The 19251-nt window shown below is 36.9% G+C and overlaps 1 protein-coding gene across 6 annotated transcripts in view; it reads right to left on the bottom strand.

Annotated features, from left to right (window-relative positions):
• Positions 1–955: 955 nt before the first annotated feature.
• The window catches only part of MBTD1 (mbt domain containing 1), a 29410-nt gene continuing 11114 nt past the window's right edge, over positions 956–19251 (bottom strand). For 4 of the 6 annotated variants that reach the window (XM_083874318.1, XM_083874313.1, XM_083874314.1 and 1 more), the window contains 11 exons: positions 15663–15780; positions 14901–15035; positions 14338–14426; positions 12863–13097; positions 11627–11682; positions 11256–11360; positions 10312–10465; positions 8519–8601; positions 7976–8210; positions 7322–7399; positions 956–1320 (listed from right to left, as the gene is read on the bottom strand). In XM_083874318.1, coding sequence (XP_083730444.1) covers positions 1202–1320; positions 7322–7399; positions 7976–8210; positions 8519–8601; positions 10312–10465; positions 11256–11360; positions 11627–11682; positions 12863–13097; positions 14338–14426; positions 14901–15035; positions 15663–15780 — 1407 coding nt within the window. In that variant the 3' untranslated portion in view covers positions 956–1201. The remainder of the gene's footprint in view (positions 1321–7321; positions 7400–7975; positions 8211–8518; positions 8602–10311; positions 10466–11255; positions 11361–11626; positions 11683–12862; positions 13098–14337; positions 14427–14900; positions 15036–15662; positions 15781–19251) is intronic. The other 2 variants (XM_083874315.1, XM_083874317.1) reach the window with 1 other exon arrangement.

Here is a 19251-nt window from a genome sequence, read left to right as displayed (position 1 = left end):
AGTCTCAACTCCTGTGTTACACTATTGTAACAAGACATGAATATTGCATGTTATGCAGGACTGAACTCATTTTGAATCCACAATGTAGGGCTCCTTTCAGCTCACCTGAAACCATGTGGCACATCAGTTCTGAATGGTCACAGATATTTAGGATGGTAAGGAAACATTTAGGGTTTTCTGAATGGAAAAAATAAAATAAAATAAAAAAAAAATCACAAGAATACTCACAAGTTCCTTCCCACTACCAAGGGAGTCCTTAGTGACTGTCCATCTAAGCTGCATCTTCAGTCAAATTTCAGAGCTACAACTAATCTTCCAATGAGAGAATTTTCTGAAGTTCCAGTTTGGCATAGGGCTCTGTAAACATTTGCTAAAGCATTCCAAGACTACAGACATTCATATACAGACAAGAGCTTTGTAGATCCAATAAAATGCCCACTGCAGTCGACGGAGACAAGGCTACTGATATTAATGGGCACTGAATCAGACCCTAAAGAAGGTTAAAAAACAAAACCTGATATAAAAAAGGGTATTTTAAACTAAATAAAAACACCTTGAAAAGTTAAAATCTTCCTCAGGCAATGGCTCCGTTGCACTTGGGGCTACTCACTGAGTAGAGCTTTACAGGACTGTCTTTCACATATAATTTATGCCTCTAAATCAGGGCTTTAAAGCCTTATTTTCACAATTAAAAAAAAAACCAGAGGCGTGACCAGTGCAGTTCACAAGAGTCTAAAAGTCTCCCAACTTGTACCAAAAAGGTTCATTTGTTATGACAGTTCACTTGTATTTGCAACTATATCTTCCTCCAACTGCTTCCCACAATCATGCTAAATAAACTTTAATCTTACCAAAAAATTAGATTTTCAGTTCTTGTTAACAATGCACAATAAATCTGAACTTGAAAATATTACAAAATTCTTTCAAAAGCTTCAAATACAACACAAAAGTGTCCTTTGTTTTTTTTTTTTTTTTGTTTGTTTGTTTTTTAATAAATTGAAAAATCTTTTTTCACTAAAATAGTTTCCCCGCCCTTCCAAAAAAATTCTGAACTGAGTCTAATTCATCTACAATTGAGCAAAACTCCCCAGGCACAGCCAAGTGAACTGCACCATCCAAGTGGGAACAGAATCAGTCAGTCTTGGAGAAAGGTTTTTTTTTTCCTATCACCAATGCTGTGCCCCTCACTGCTGGGAGCTGCTCAGGGTTCCTGTTTGATGTAGTAGCTGGCAGAGCCGTTGCTTTCCTGGTCAGATGTTCCCTGCAGGAAGTTGTACTCCTCTCCATCCAGCAACTCCTCCTTCAGCTGTAACGAAGTCACTACAAATCAAAAATTCATGTTAAACATCTATATAATTTACAGTGCAATTTTTCTTTTAATTTATTTAGTATTATTGATATTGGGAGCATCCCCGAGTCTCCATTTTCTTATATTCTGCATTTTAGTGACGCTTTAATGCTCAGACACTTTGTGAGTGCAGATGGAATCTAAAGTTATGCCCTAATATTAACAGATCCCAAATGACTTACAATAATATATTTTCTGCCAGATTTTCTCAAGAACTGAGTATTTTAAACAATTTTAACTTTTAAGCCACTTTAGCGGTTCCTATTTAGTCTTTATCCAAGTGAAAGTGAGATTAACTGTTGCCCATTTTCAATCTACAATTCAAATTACTCAGCCCAGTTACTGCAAACAGTCTATGAGAGACAACAAAATACAGTGATAAAGACTTCTCAATCCATCATTAAAATTTTAAGATCCCAGAAGGTAAGTTTCATTAAAGCAAAACATTCTTTGTAGTTTTAGTTTTCACTGTTCTTTTGTCAAAATTAAATGGAAACGAGATTAAGACAAAGATGTTATGAATAGCAATAATGTCACAATCATCCTTCCAGTTTCATTAATGAATAGAGATGATTATCAGAATATGAACACAATGGAAAGAACACTGAAAACAAAACATGGAAACGTTTATTAAAGGTGCAGTACCCACATCAAAGGGTTGATTATATAAAAATAAATGATTCTCTATGATCAAATGAATGAGAAAAATATAAAAGTTTATAATTATCGAATATAATTTTATACACATTGTCAATGTGTCTTGAAATGCAGAAATATGCAGTGAAAAGAAAAAATCCCAACCCAAAACCTGCTGCTACTGATAGCCCTGCAGTAATTTATAACCTGTTTGATTATTCTTTTATAAATATTCTATGTTGAAACAAGCTCTTGAGCTAAATAAAAATAAAATTTGAAAAATCAAGACAGTAGAAGATGTCAAAAAGTTGCTGCAGCATAATGCAAGCTCTCCTCATCTTTCTTTAATAGATTCCTCTTCCCACCTACACAGCCCACAATCCCTTCCTTATTTTTTTCTCCCAAATCCTCCTCCCTGCATCGTGTCCAACTTTGACCAAGATCTCTGACCTCCAGGGTTAACAAAGTGCTCTCTAAATGATAAAGCACACAACTGGCTGCTTGGCAATGCTCCAATGCCTTGAGCAAAGGCTACACAGAGCTCAGGGATACAAACCCAATGCTGTTCCCCTTCTCTCCATCAGGAGGAAGCTCCTGAAGGTACAGAAGGAGTTGGGTGAATCTCTGGGAACAGTCTCCTCCTCTGCCAGGCTGGCTGTAGGTTCTTTTCAAAAATGAAGCAAGTCCAAGAGGTGAATTTCAGTGCTGAAGAGATCATTTTAGATAACTGAAAGATGTGAAATACTCATGCACCCTAAAGCAGCATCAGGAATTTGCTAGAGAGCAAAATCACTTAATACAAACCAAGGTGAAGAAGTGCTGAACCTTTCTCGCGTGCTCATACAAAAAGGGAAAAAATTGGGACAATACAAAAGGAGAAGGAATTGGGTTTGAACCTTACTGAGATCTCCCATGGACAAGAAGTTTCAGAACAGATGCTCTTTTGTTCCTTATCTTGCACTGACTCCATTCAAAGCCACGCAAACATCCCCTGCACTGTGCCTGTGTGTGTCCTACAGCTACTGCAACGTCAGCCAATGAATGATGCTGAGGAATGGGCATGTAATTAATGAGTTAATTAATTAATGGCCACTCTCAAACGTGTTCTAAACTGACTGGATGGTCTCAAGGTCTTGTCTCCTTCCAAGAGACTGAAAAGGTATGGTCTTGCTGGTTTCAATATAAACACAAACATCTTTGGACAATGACAAGGCTACATCACAAATAAAATTAATTTTGCCCAGCCTTACCAAAACTCAGTGTTTAAAATCTCCTCTCAATTGATCATACAAAGCATTGAATATCAGAAGCCAAGGAACACAGGTGTTTCATAGGAACTGTGAGATCTAATGACACAGAAATTCAGACTGTATGTCTTTGCACTATAGAAATGCAATGGAGGTGTAGATTTGGCTTAAGAGAAAAACAATTGTGCAGAAATAGAGGCTCCAGAACACTCTCCCCTAAGCAAGGCTTCTCTTTGGCATCAAAGGCTCTGTCAAACACAGCATGTACACACCAGTAGGAACATGAAATGCTCATGAAGGGGTCCTTGAAAAGTGCTGAGAGGTGTCAGAAGAGAGTAAAGGTTTTCCTCAGGGCCTAAAGGTGCTATGTGGGTTCCTTTTTTCCTCGTCTATTAATGGATAACACACGGACAAGAGAAACTGTTCTGGATGTATTCCAGTCAGTAGAGAGTACAGACAAAGTCAAGCTTAAGGGAGTAATCAAGCAAATCTGAGGCTAAATCTATCAACTGTCCTGCAGGGAGAGCATCATTCAGCCTGTCTGACATATTGCCACAACATATTTGTTAGCAATAATTTGCTGCATTATGTTGCCAGAGATGTCAGGAAAAAGGAAGAGGAAAAACTACCAGAGATCTCTGAAGTGCACTTGTATAATTGAAGATTGATTATATTATGTAAACTATAAGTTTACATAAGAAGTTCAAAATTTTTAATCGACTTCAATAATGCTGATTATTTTTTAAGAGTTTTTCTCTGCTCACTCATACAGATGCACAATTACACTGCTTTAAGTATATTTTCTTAGTAATCCACAAAATTTCACATAACACATTCCAAAGGCATTTTTCCCAGATAACTGGGGAAATGTTCCTCAGTTCCCCTTTTTCTGATACCAAAGACAAAAATGTTGATTTACAGCGTATAGTTATTTTCTCTGCAAAGGATAATACACAATAATAACTTGCTTACATCCAATATTCCCAGATCTACATTACCATTCAGTTTCACAGGGTGCATTTTTTTTATTTTAATTCTCTGCAGAGTCCCTCTGGGATTCTCAGTAACCCACACCACAACTTTTTTTCCCCTCAGAAATTCTAAACCAGCTGTGACTAATTCAGTGACATGGTGCATCAGTGAGAATGAAAAGCTCTCTAGCAGAAAAAATTAAACCAACTAAAATTAAAAAAAAAAAAAAAAAAGGGAAAAAAAAGGAAGATTGGATGAGTCAGCACATGAGAGCAGAGCTTCCCACTCTGCAGTGACACACTGCTGGGAGCAGTTACCTGTTTGGAGGCTGGGACTGAACTCCTGGCTATTCCTGGGAGGCTGGAAGGCCTCAGGGGCTGTCTGGGCTTGGTATGGAGGAGGAATCAACTTGTCATCCCCAGAGAAGCTCCTCCGCACCTCACCTGCCATGGGTGGGCTGGACAAACTGACAGGCTTCTTCCCAACTGGGATCTTCCTCTCTAAACATCAAGTCAAACTAAAATAAACGCTCGGGTTAAAGTGCATCAGGCAACTCTGACTGTTCACTGAGAAATGGCTCTGACTGATATTCACCCATTCTCAAAAACCAGGGCCTGTACAATGGCACCGTTCACTTATTACTGGGAATATTGCTCTCAACAACCACATTGCAGTCCCTGAATTCTACAGGCTACAAGGGAATTTCTTAACACCATGACCCACTTATTTCATGTTCTATCAATGAAACACAAATGCTGCAAATTCTTCTGCTGCAGCTACACTGCAGTCACACACATTTCTCTACCTGGGCACCCAAGACACCTTGGCTCAGTTTCAGGCTGCAGTTGGTTTCAGTGTGTGTGCCTAAGAGACAAAAGGATGCTTCTGGGGAAATAATCCTCTCCAGACAAAGTTCATTACCTCTAAAAATATATGTTCTTAATTCCCTTAGAATGGTATTTCCAATTTTTACAGTGCCTTACAAACACAAATAGCCATTTCAGAGCATAGAAAAAAAAACTTCTAAAATGCCCTCGAATTATTAAATACTGTATTTCATGAAAAAATGTTATTAAAACATTTCCTATACAAATTACCATGTTTCTCCTTTATCACTAAGATGCTCCCATTCTGTGCTCAAGGCACATTCTCTGTGGTATTGAGGATTCAGCTACATCAAAACTGTGGCTGCTGATGCTTCAGTCCTATCAGCACTGTCAGACAAACAAAAGCCCAGCCCTGAAAAGGTACCTGATTATGTATAAGCTAAAGATACCACCCTGCCTAAATATTCTTCTTATCAGACAACTTCAGGATGAGCCTTTTAGAGAGATTAATGAGGAAGAAAGGTATCTACAGAATCCCAGCCTTGAAAATATGTGGGTCAGATTATCATTTCAGTAACCTTATTCTGATATACACACCCGAGAGGAAGCAGACAATACCAGCAGATATGTGGAAATAATTTTGCCCTGCTAAAACTTATCCAATTTATGACATGGAGTTTCTTGTTAATCATCTGTGGTGACTTTATATGGCACCATAAAAACGTCACAGCTGCATGACATGATTCTGTGACTGAGATCCTTTACAAAATAACTTTCTATTTTATTTACAAGTGCTGAATGAGAAAAAGCTTCATTTTTGGTGTTATTTCCTGTGACTCAGCACTTCTGTTGCCATAACCTACTTAGAAAAAATCCCATATAGAAGGCAGCTGGCTCTAACTGTTCATGACCTTGCTCTCTCATATTCTAGTGATTAAGATTTCTTTAAGCAAACAGTCCTGAACACAATCAGTTTTCCTTGCTTCCACAGGCAACATTTACCCTAGGCTAGTGAGAAATGAAGAACAAATTTCCCTAGATTAAATTTTTTAAAGCTAGGAAAAAAAAAGCTTCCTATAGGACCAAGTAAGAGCAATTTTCCAACTTTGGGTCACAGTTACTGTAAGATGGGTAGTAGAGGTATTAGGAAAGGGATAAGGTAAGGAGTATGATGGTCTAAACAAAATCTGCTAAGCCAGTGCAGAATTATCCAAAAACTATCCTACACAAAGGCAGTTAACCATAGAGTCATATTTCCCTAGCTTAAAGGAAAAGCACTAATATTTTCCCCCAGATATTCTCAAATAAGGAGTTTTCCAGTACCTGAATTCTATTTAAAAAATACTGCTGCAAGATTCTGAAAAGGATCTGGATTTTAGTGGGTTTTTTACTGCTTATTTCCTCCAACATCAGGAAGGAAAAGCAGTGCAATGTTTGAGGCACTTAACAAGAGGTTCTAAGAACTTCCCAGACACCTGTTTCATCTGTAGCACTCACCAGCCAACTTCTTTTCATACCCAAAGATCAAAACAACAAAGGTTGTATTCTCAATGGCTGGGGAAGAAGGTTCCAATTGGCCTTAATAGATCCATTCACAATTTCACCAGGAGGACACCAGGAATGTTTTAATTCCTCACATTGGTTCTATACCACAATGAAACACTCTGGAAACAAGACTAATTTTTGTATTTTGACAATTTGATTCCAAGGGAATCAATTACTTTGGAAAATACCTGAATACAGCAGATTCTTAAAAAATGTCATTGCTGTGTCTTACTGTGACAAGAACAGGCACACACAGCAATGCTGTTTGTTTGGGAAAGTAATAATACAAAAGTTTAATTTACATAGATGCCTAAACAAAAACATCTGATAAATAATTTTCTACACCTCATTCTTTCTGATCCCAGTAACTTAGTTCTTATTCCTTCACCTGTGTTACAGACAGGAGAGGGAAAACTGCATTGATACCTGAGTATTTTGTACAAGGCAGTACAACTACCAATATAGTACACAGCCAATATATTATTTAACTGAAATTAGTCAGAATACAGAAATATTTTAACCATTCCCCACCTATAATTCATAGATTATTATTATTAGCAACATCTACCCTATCAGGAATTATAAAAAAATGGTTATCCTCAATGAAAAAGATCCTTTTGTGGCATACTGCACCTTTAAGCATAACACCTGTTAGACACAAACATTTCCAAATAGAACAGGGACTTAGGTGGAGACCACAAATTTCAAAACATCAGGTAAAGTGCAAACACTATTTTGTCACCCACTTTTCTTCTGTCCTTTGTACTGTTGTGATTTAGCTTTTTTCTTCTGTTTGGATGAACTTGACTGGCTATCTCTTGATGCTGTAAAAATGAAGAATTCAAAATTTATGCTTATTATTTTTTAAAAAACCCACTTTTAGAGTCAAAGCTGCTACACGATTACAGAATTTCTCCTTAGTGACTGAACAAAGACAAATTTACTGTGGAAAACCAATTTGCATTAAACTATTCAACACAAACTCTCTTATTATCCCCTCATTAAAAAACAGTTCTTGAAATGTATTTAATCAGTTATTATCACTTGATCTGATAGGACAAGTTGTGATGTAACAAATTAAATACAATTTCTGCACAGGCTGAGATCTACCAAATTCAGGAGCTGAAACAGATACATTGGCAGTCTTAAAGCAATATAAATTCTTGGTGAGCTCCTCCAGAACTGACAAGAGGCTTTTTTTCCCCTGCATCAAAATCAGCATCTTCTGGCATTGAAAAAACACTCAGAAGTACTTTAGAAATCAAAGTGGGAAAGATTAAAACTTTGAATTAGAACTTCCAGGTATTAGTAAGAGTTTTTGCCTGGGGACCTGACTGGAAAAGGGCAGGAAAATAAGCCCCTAAGAAAATAATTTCCATGATTGGCAAAGCAGGACTCACACTGCGGTGCTGGAGGCTGGAGCTGGTACCCAGTGAGCTGACACCATCCCACAGGATACAGGTCTGGGGACTCACAATCCACCCACTGGTCATATTCATCCTCCCAGCCATCGAAGTGGATCCTCAGGAGGCGGTGGATGATGCGAGTCACCGTGGCCACGCACACCAGCCGAGGCTCCATCAGATCTACAGCCTCCAGTTTCATGCCAACGTGAAACCCGTGGTTTGGGACTTCCTGGGGAAGGAAAGAAGGCAAGCATCAGTAATCAGACGTGCTCATTTAGATAGTTTAAGTACAGTGATGAAACAGGGATTTCAATCAACTTAATACAGAAAAAAATCCAAGTATCATTGATGAAGTTTCCTGTACCTCTGCATCTGTTTAACATTTCAGAGATACCAATCCTTGTTTACTCAAGTGGTTCTTATCTCTAAAAGTCTTAGTTTTTCAAAATTGTACTTCACAAATGGGTCCATTCCATGCAGTATGCAAAGATTTAAAGAAAATACTAATTCCAGGATAAACATATATAATTTCATTACCTTATTGAAGAGCTTTACTGGTGCTGCTATTGAGTCCGTTTCCCTGAGGTAGTCAAACCATTTAAAAGGGAGTTTTGCATAACCTGTGAATTTTAAACAACATATGTAAGAACAACAGCAAAAATAGCACATTGGGAGTGTGCTACAGCTAAAAAGACAACAAAAGTCAAACATCATTATCAGAAACTTCCACTCTCTGAGCTTTGATCTAAGGGACAAACAGGCACCTGGACATTGCCCATTTGCAACAAACAAGAAGAATGAAGCACTGGGTAACATAAAAGATATAGTTTAAGTTAAGATTAATCACTTAAACAGGAAGTTTTTGTTCACATGGATTCTTATCTCTACAAATGCCCTACACAAATGACCCAGAACAGATCGTGGAATTAAGAACATCCAGTTTCTTCCCAGTGGGGAAATAGTTCCACTATGAAAACATTTAAATTGTCAGGGACAGAATGGTAAGAATAAACATGGGCATTTTAAAAGCTTAATAAGTGTAAAAATAGCAGTAATATGTAATATGGAAATTTTAAAAAAGCTATTATAAAGGGAAGAAAATAATTTTTCAAAAATATATGTAGCTGCTACTAAACATGCGTAAAACACAGGAAATTCCTCTTCCAAATGACTTTTAGATTATTGCATATGTGATTTATAATCACCTCTCACTGATGACACAGGAAAAACTGCAGTAAAAGGTAAAATGTACGTGGAGGTAAAGAATTAGGTTGCCACGATACAAGAAACACCAAGTAGCAGAAATGTGCTAACAAGAAAACCCACATTCTGAAAGCAGTGTTTGGAGAGTGAAGAGGTAGTCTAATCACCAAAGGCAAGTTTTTCTCCTGTCTCATCACTTTCATATATATATTTTTCTAAATTGATTGCTATGTATTGATATACAAGCATTTCCTCCCATAAAAAAAAAAAACAAAAAACTTCTATTGCAAGTCTCTGCATTTAAGATTTTTGAGGGATGCTGGAGCCTGTGAATTTCTAGGCAATAAATTCACTAAATGAGATGACTGAAAAAATAAAACTAAATCTGTATAACTGCACTTTCCACCCACTCTAGGGTGACAGTTGTCACTGTACAACAACAAAAAATGATATGAAATTACTTTCTTCATGCTATATTACACTGTATTATTATCTAGAAAAATAATTCATTAAATACAAGTAGAAGCTTACAAGAATGAGAATGGAGGGGAAAAAAACTAAAAAATCATTATCATCTGTTGTTATACAGCTATTGATCCTCTTAAAAAGTGCCAGACCAAAGTGAAAAATGGGAAAAGGGAGGTAAAGTCTTCTGTAGGCACATGGGTTTGTGAACAGACAGCTTTTCCACACAGAGGGGTTTATTCAGTCCACAGTCCTAAAGCTCAGGTTTGTGTATAGCCTTCCAAAAATTGCCTGGTGTAGTTGTGAATTAGCCTGAGATTCTTTACAATGGTCATTAATTGCTTTGGTGGCCAGGACCTCCCAACCAGTGACAGTTTCTGAAGAGCCCTTTTAGTGACTCCCACACTTCTCATTTACTCAGTGGAATCCTCAACTTCTGACAGTAAATGATTATTTCAGCCAATAATCAATCTAATTTCTTCTAAATGAAGAGTTGGCTACCTCTGGTTTAGATTACTTCAAAGTAATGCTGTTTTATTGTTTCAGACTTGAGAAAGTCCTAAGAAGTGACCTGAATTTTGTAGGCTGAGTTAAGAAACAAAGCATATGGCACATCCAGTATCAATGAGCAATATTGACAATAAAAGGTGTCAGAATGCTACCTGTACCTCTGGGTGGAGTTAGTTCAATCATGTTAATTTCACAGAAACCAACAGGGAAAATAGAAGGGGAAGTGGCATGGTAACAAAACCAATCGGACCCATCTGCTGCTTCCGAGCCATCAATCCCAATCATAAGATAGCCATCTGCTAACACCTTGGGAAAGAGAAACAAAATTCCACATTAAATACCTTCAGCTGGCTGAGAAAGCTAGAAAGAAAGCATGCCATGTTTCAAGAGTGAAAGCAGCTCAATAATAATGGAAGCACACTTAGAAGGACATTTAATTATAACAAAACCCCTGAAAATCATACCTGTCTCCAGGACTATGGATACAATTACCTGTACCTTAGATAATCACAAAGTTATCAGATCAACATTTCCTTTTTCTGATCTCCAGTTTATTTTTCTTATGAACAGCAAGCTTTGTAACTCAGTCTATTCCTCAGCTTGCAAGGATATTCAGTATACCATTACTCAAAATCATAACCACACTCCTCACTGGAAAGGTTAAACAATTCAGCTAAGCTGCTTTTTACATTTTCTCTTTTAAAGCAGATTTCACATGGATTGGCTCCCTTTCCATCAAGCTAAGAAAGAAGGACAGCCTTAAAATATCTTCACAGACTTCTGCAAGTCAGCAAGATGAGGTTTGGTTTTGAACAGTTGCAAAACACTTGGTATAATTAGCAGAATATTTTCCTGCAAATTCAGCTCACAAATACATTCTAATTAAAGGTAAGACTGAATTTCCAGAGATTAAAGTCAAATTTACATGAACATGATTCCACAGCAGTTGTATATTAACAATTGACAGACATATCCCATTCACTGTGTAAATGAACTCCACTAATTTTGATTTTGAGCTTTTTATTTCAAGTCTGAATAAAGATTAGGGAAAAAGGATTTCTCTCTGCCTCCCCAAAACACATATTTGCTTTCTTACCTTTCTGACAGTTGCCACACATATTGCTGAAAGGTTTAGGGGGTCTATAGCTTCCAATTTCATTCCTTCTTTAAACCACTCTCCAGCTGCATCGACCTCTTTTACCTAAAGAATCACAGAACAGCAGCAGAAACAAAGAATTCAATGAGCCTGGAACAACAAAACAAAAACATACCCCCACACTGCCAGAGCAACAGACTGAAATATCTTTTCTATCACCTCTGCTCAGATCAAGGAGGTGAAATTGGATAATAAAAGCAGAAATGCTTGTGCTGGGCCAGGATGTAAATAGAGTTTCAGGTCTGAAACACACAACAGGAACTAAAGGTCCTCAATGAACTCTGCAAAGAGTGTCCTAGTACTGAACTCACCTTCATAAATAAGTGTGGGGGTGCATCAAAATGTCCATCCTGTTTCTTTGTAATATCTACAAGGAATAATAATAACACTATAATATTGTTCAGAAGTTTTGTTCACAGAGCAAACAATATGTTTTTCTGAGTATGTTAACCAATCCCACACAATCACTGGTGTGGGAGGCCCACAGTTTATAGTAACTACCACAAAAATCTGGAGGACATAATCCATTCATTTTCCTTGCTGACTTCAACCTGAGCTGCCTCAATAACACAAACATCATTTATAGAAAAAAAAAACCCCAATATCCAGTATTTACAAGACCATTTGATTACATCACAAAACTGATGAAATTATTACATAGAAGCTTTTGCAAAAAAATTGGCAGGTAAACTACTTTGCATTATGTTATGACAGAAAACTACATTTTTATAGATATATATATTATGTGATTAAATATAATCACTTTAAATAAATATATATATATGTGTGTGTGTATCTATATCTATCTGTTTGTAAATGGATTCAGTGAAAGTTGAAGCATTAGAAAAACTGAAGGCCCTTCCCTGAAGGGAAGCCTTGTTGAATGCTTTACAGATATTCTGTCTCTGACAAGGGATACCAGCTCAAAGTAATAGAGAAATTATAAAAAAGACATACTTTTTTTTTTGTTTAGAAGCCTTACCATTCCAATTTACAATTGCTTTTGTATTTTAGGTAGCAAAGGCCTTAATTGTGTCCTTTCTATCAAACTGTCATTTCACTTTCCCAGCCCATTTCCTAATGTCCCCTAAATAACATAAATACTGCAATATACAATATTAGACAGCCTTTAAACTTGCAAGTAAAAAGAAATTCTGTATCTATGAGGATACTTATCCACAAAAAAAAAAAAAAAAGAGTTAGATGTGAAGAAATTAGGAGTTTGTGGAGCAGGGCTGTAATTCCAGTTATCAGCACGAAAATTGATGTTTACCACGCTTGAACTGTGCAGTTAAAGGTTTTTCTGACCTCTGTTTATCATTGAATCTCCTAAACACTATAAATCAATCTAAAGGTTATTGTGGCTTTTCCACTGCTGTACAATATATTATAATTTTAACTGAAATTCCTGAACATAATAAAATTGGTCACATTATGTAACGTTTTTAAATACCATCATTAAATTAGCTTGATTAATTGTATAAAACAACAGAACTGCTTTAAGCAAACACTGCCCACAAACCATCTCTAACCCAAACCAAACTTACCAGATCTTTTAAATCTGTGACCTATACTCCGAGACCAGCCAATGTGATGGATGAGTGGGCTGTACATGTGGCACCAGAAATCATCGGTTTTGTCCTCACTCTCCTCGTACACCAACCTCAGGCGGCCCCCGATGACACTTTCCACCACGGCCACCCTTGTCCTGCAGAGGTGGGTCTTGTCCACCACTTCCACCCTCATGGAAGTTTTGAATGGGTACTGCATACTCTCAGATACCTTGAAGCAACATAAAAATACATATTTTGTAAGAATATCCTCTGGTTTTCCATTATCTGTCTATTAAAACACAGTATTGATGCACCTGTCATTTAATTGAAGTACTTGTCAATCAATCTGGAGAAATGACACAAATTATTTCTCTTCTATTCCATCTCAGAAAACTAAAAATAGATCCTACAATGCTTTAAATTGTTTCAAGGTCATTCCTTATGATAAGATACAATTCTCAGAAAAGTTCAAGGAATTTTCCACTGACGAAATGAAAGTTTGCTCAGTTGTTAACAATGGGTGAAGTTACCTTGAGAAACAACTTTAACAACAAAAACTTCAAGATTTTTTTTGTTCTTGCTTTGTCATCCACTCAAAATACAGCATTTTCTAAACAGGATTAAAATACTTCATTTTAAGGGATGAAAAACAAACCTTCAACATAATCAAAGCTGGACATTAAAGAAAGTATTTCTTCAAAATACACAAAAGAAAGGAAACTGATATTAATCTGCTTTGTGAAAATAAACTATTTAAAAATCAGTATCTGTCACTTGCCATTTTCATTACCAACTCCCCAAAGGACTGAGATCTTGCCAATTTAATTTGCATTCTAACTGAGTCAACTTTAAAATAAAAATTAATTGCAGAAAGGCTTTTTGGTTGTTTTTTAAACATTGCACGAAGTGTAAAACAACAAATTAAGTCTCATATTTCTACTATTTCACCTCACAATATTGGTAAATAAACTTACAGCACACTATACAGTAGCTGCCACACCTGAAGACATGACTAAGAAAGAAAGAAACCTCATCCAGAGCAGGAAAAAATACTAAGATTTAAAAGTATGATCTTTATTCCTTCTACATCCATGCTATATTAACATATTCTGTTCAGATTGTTGATATAATGAACGATAAAAATCATTTCTCAATTAGAAAAATAATTTTTCATTTTTCTTACATATCACAGGGTAACTCATGAGCACTTCAGGATTTTTTAAATAGGGTATTTTAAAACCGATTACCCAGTTTTTATAGAAATCTTTCTACAGCAAACAGTTTTCCAAGTACATACTGATGAGTGTGGATATAACTGGAGAAGGGATTCCAAGGAAAACTATCTAAGGGAAGAAATTGCTGTATTTCCTTCACTGCAAGAGGAGCTAATGTGCCACTGTAAACTATTTCAGTTCTTCACACTGCTGCAGTTTTCTTTACAGAACATCATCGATATTGCACAGCCTTACCTTCTGAGAAAAGTCAGGAGGAAGTGTTTTGGCACCAGTAAGTCGTTTCACTAGAAAAGCTTTCCAGTTTGTGTATTTGTGCTGGATGGCTGTTGCAAATGGAGGGGAAAAAATAAAACCACTGATTTTTAATTGTGCCTGTTAGAGACAGTATTAGAGACTGGAATAGGTAAAGAAGAAATCCCAGATGACTATTAAAAGGCCTAGATGACAATAATGACAAAAAGCCTCTTTAGAGAATAAATGCTACCCAAGATTAAGTTTATGGGCCAGGATAAAAAAATTAATAACAAAGTATAAATAAAATCAGTGCACTTTCCCATCACAGATTAGCCAACTGCTGCCACCCTAATCTTAAAAGCTTTGAGTTGCATCAGATGGGTTACTCCAAGAAACACTTTCAGCATCAGTCAGGCTCTTATTTTTCCAAAAGTTAAAATTATTAATTCATCACTGTTGAAAGAGTTGTTATGGTAAAAAACTACTTTGATATACAGACCATGAGCAAATTTAGTTTAATAAAGAGACTTTGAAATCAATCAGTAAAGTTACTATTTACATACTTCGAGGAGGAACTAAGGGCTTCCCACTGGTTGCACACCAACCAACTGGGTGGATGTCAGACCCACAAATGTTACACCAAAAGTCAAGACTTGAATCATTTTCAAAGCCTTCATATCTCAGCAGAGCATTGTAGCCTGAAAGAAAGCATTTTGAAAAATACAAGAATGAAACAAGATTATAAAATACCTATGAATATTTCTTGACCAATCGTCATATACATTACATTGGTTTTCTAAACGTAATTTTTAAGAGCAAGTTATTTTTAAGGCACATTTCTGGATGCTATTAATGCACAGCATGGATTACTTTGATAAATGCGCATGTATTATCATGTAAGTCAATTTAAATAAAATCAAAATTCTTGAACTATAAACCTTTAGAAGTTGCACATAAGAGAACAAAATTAATTACACACAGTATCTGCTTTTTCATATCTTAGATCTGTGACCTTGAATTTCTAATTTTTTTACCAAGGAAAGTGATTTATATGAGGCTTCTTGACAGCTCTTATACAGTCTCCTATCTGCTCTGCACTGCTCTCACTGCACTCTGAGGCAGCATTAAAACAACCAAAGCAAGGACAGACATTCTCAAACATCACAGCAGGCATTGCAGAGCAGTGACAGCACCACAAAGTGTAACCTACAGACACAGCTCTGCCAACCTGATCAGTGTCAGCATTACTCTCACCAGCTGATCACTCACTAAACTACTCACAGAGTTATTTTGATTATTTTCATTTCAATCAAAACCACATTTACCTGCTAATTTTACAATTCCAGCTATCCAGAAGACTTTGGTAGGTAGGCTGCAGTCAGTGTTTGGAACCTCCACTCGCACTCCTTCTGCAATATCACCCCAGCAAGTCCCCATGGGTGCCTGTCAAGGTCGGGGTTAAAAAATCATCAGCTCACCATGTGAAAATATTACTTTTTTGTTATCTCAGTGTTCTACAAGCAAGTTAAAAAGACAAAACATTCAATATACATATAACAAACATATGGTTAGAATTTCTATGAGAATCTACTTTGGTTTTGATTTGATGACTATGTGTAATACTGTAATTGTATCCAATTATTCCTGTGTATTTACTGAAAAAAAACCCCTCTAGCATTCAAAGTTTAAATAGCAGCTAAGCACAAGCGCAAATTGTACATTCTCAAAGGTCAGTTTTATTCTATGATGTTTGAATTAGGAAGAAATTACTGAGGTTAGTAAGAATGGCAGAAATTGCTATGCAATTCTACTTGCAAGAAAATCATGGTACCTGTAGCACAGACATCAAAACCTTTAAATTCTGCAAGTCAGGCAAGCTGCTGGAAGAATGCCTAAAAATGATTTCTTTAACCTATTCTGATGATTTATTATGGTGGGGTTTATCACCCACTGGTTGACACCCTCTCAGAGGAACAGGCTTTCACATCACCTGCAAGTGATCACTCCACAGAGCAGGCAAAGAAAACAGAAGACTCTGAGTTTTTAATGAACACCCAGAAGGAAAGGCACAGCAAGATCCCTGACACTGCCCATGTGAGGAATATGTTAGGAACAAGAAGGAGTATCTGCCTGATGAACTTGGAAGGGTTTGCAGAAGCTGGTGATAGAAATTACATTTTGTTTGCTATCTCCAGAAGAATATTTTGTTGAACAGAGCGTCGTGAAATGTCAGTCAAAGATGGTATTGTAGGTACCAGAAATGCACAGTGCTGAAGAACCTAAATTCTTAACAGTAACTCAACTGAAGTTATATTGGTAACAAGCTAGAAAATTTCTCAGTCTGCATTGAACTTGAGACTACCCAGGAGAGAGAGATTCATATTTTGGGTGTTTTATAACAACAGTCACATCAATTCTGAGAAAAATAAATTCTTATCAGTTCAGAGATTATCCAGCTCTCACTGGGACAACTGGAGGAGAGATCCTCTGACTCTGCACTGTGTCTCATTTACAAAACTCTGCAAACCCAGAGAACTGAACCACTCTGTGAATAGCCTCCAACTGCACTGAATTTTTGCTGAGAGCTACAAGTGAAGAAATCTGGATTAATCCTGAATCACTGGAAATTACAATATTGGAATTTTGCTGGCAAACAGCTATTGCCACTACGAGCACTAGAAGCTGAATTATTTTAAAAAAGGGAAACTCGTCACTAGTTGAAGTATTTGAGGTTATAAAAACTTAAAACTAGTTTTAACTCCTAAATGAAATGTAAGTATGCCAGTTTTTATTCTTGAAGCCTGGTCTCTTCATATTCTGCTATGTCCCATCTACACCAGTCTAAACAACAGAGCTCTCTTCTGCCAACTGGCAGCCAGAGAAAAATCCAACTGAAAAGATGATGGCTTATCTTCACACACAAAATACGCAGATACAACTTAAATCCCATCCCATACTCACTACCCTCTCTAAATTGACATATGTAGGCTTTTGAATTGAATTGAGGAAATAAACTTTTCAAACTGTGTATTTTAGCAAATCTTGTTGCCTGTATAGCGATACAGATGAGGCCAAACAATCAAAACTAACAGTGCTGAATAATTTCATAATCCAGCCACACTCAACTGAAGTACATTTTACTGCCTGTTCATCTATTCAGTTGATTCAGAGAGAATAGTAGATCAAAACACTTCTCCTGACATCAACCTATGATGGAAATTTCATTTCTAGAGCATGGATTGGTATAGACGGAAATAGCAGAAAGTTAAATTTGTCCTTGTCTGTGAAAACATTGGTTCTGCTAGTTCTCCTACACCAATCCATATGGCTCACCCTTTCAAGAAGGAAGCCATCCTGTGCAGCATCACTGCTGAAATGTCAGACAACAGTACTGTCCTGAGGGATGGTTTACAGCACACCTGCTACACTGCACTCTCTTGGTCTCCTTCACTCATTTGGGATATTCTTGAAGCAGGAAGGCCTGGATAAACCAGGGCTGTGACTGCCATATTCCTTCATCTCTCCTCTGATTAATCAATCAGTGTTGGAAGAGTGCTTTTAAAAACTCAAAACGCACTGGGGAAGTGTTAAGTCTTACTTATCTGCTGGCTGGAAGGTGACTGCAGTCTGGATTGGCATAGTGTGAACTAGCAGAACCATCATTTACAGGTAAGAACAAATTTACCTTTCAAACTCATGACGAAGAGATCCACTTCACATCACTCCCAAACAAGGAAGAGCTGGTTCCTGGCTTCCTGCTCCGGGACATGACCTGGGAGGAGTTTATCTGTGAGCACCAAGGGCCTTCTCTGCAAGGTAAGGTGCAGTCAGGAAGGCACCCAAAGGCCAAATATTCCCACATATGCACCTGAACAAAGAGCTCACATTGCTTAAATAAGTGGTTCCTGAAGGTTTTGGATGCCATCAACACTGTCATGATTCTAGACGTTAAATTCAATCATGATTTTAATGGCAAATCCTGATGGGTGATGCTACCAATTCCTGGATTGTATAAAATGCTGAAATGTGCATGAGCAGTGCCCCAACAGCTAATGCCAGAGGGGAAAACATGCAAAAAGGGTTTAAATAAAAACCTTCAAAGCAGAGCACTGCCACCCAGTGAAACATCCTGGAAATGCTCCCTTAAATCACTGGATAGAGTTTAAAAACACATGAAATCAAGAGAATGAAAATATTTCAGCTCAGAATAAAATTCAGCTGGAAGAAAGAACTTCAGGAAATGTGCCTCTCACTAGCAGAGTGAAAATAAATAATTGCTCTTAATTGTGCATAAAATTGTCCAGGAAGTAGTACTGAGAAACAACTCAAACCACTGTAATTTACTTTCAGTTGTAGGAATGGCTTGAACTAATAAAAGCAACTACAGAAAAGAGTAAAAAGCATTTAAAGGAGAAAAAGTGGAATGCAGGTCAGCAATGAGCTCACTGTATGTGATTAACCTATAACTCAATACTAAAAACATTAAATTCAGGTTTTTTTCCTTGCAGCAGCTACTGCTGTGTGCCTGATAAATGCAATTTGACAAAATAAAAAAAAGAGGCTGCAAGGTGCACAAATGGGAATTCTGGCATTGTCATGGGCAATAAAACAAAGCAGTTCCCTACTTCAGGTTACTGAACACTGAATTTCATCAGTGTAACTCAACACTCAAGTCTGGAATACAGGTAACATGGAAGCACAAAAAACTTTGCAATTAATTCTTATCATAAATAGAAAGAGAGAGAACTTCCCAAGATTTAGATATTTTAATTCTAAAATATAACTGGTTTAAATTGAAGAAATAACTTCCCAGGAAAAAAAACAAAACCAGAAAAACTGATGTGTGAAATGTACATTAGAAACTGAGATACTGAAGTAGGCCAAGTTATTAGAAAAAATAATTAAAAAGCTAAA

This window comes from Zosterops lateralis (genome assembly GCF_965231275.1).
Source record: "Zosterops lateralis genome assembly, chromosome: 18".
Lineage (NCBI taxonomy): Eukaryota > Metazoa > Chordata > Aves > Passeriformes > Zosteropidae > Zosterops > Zosterops lateralis.
The sequence above is the reverse complement of the archived record's forward strand: the minus strand, read 5'-3'. Positions and strand labels throughout refer to the sequence as shown.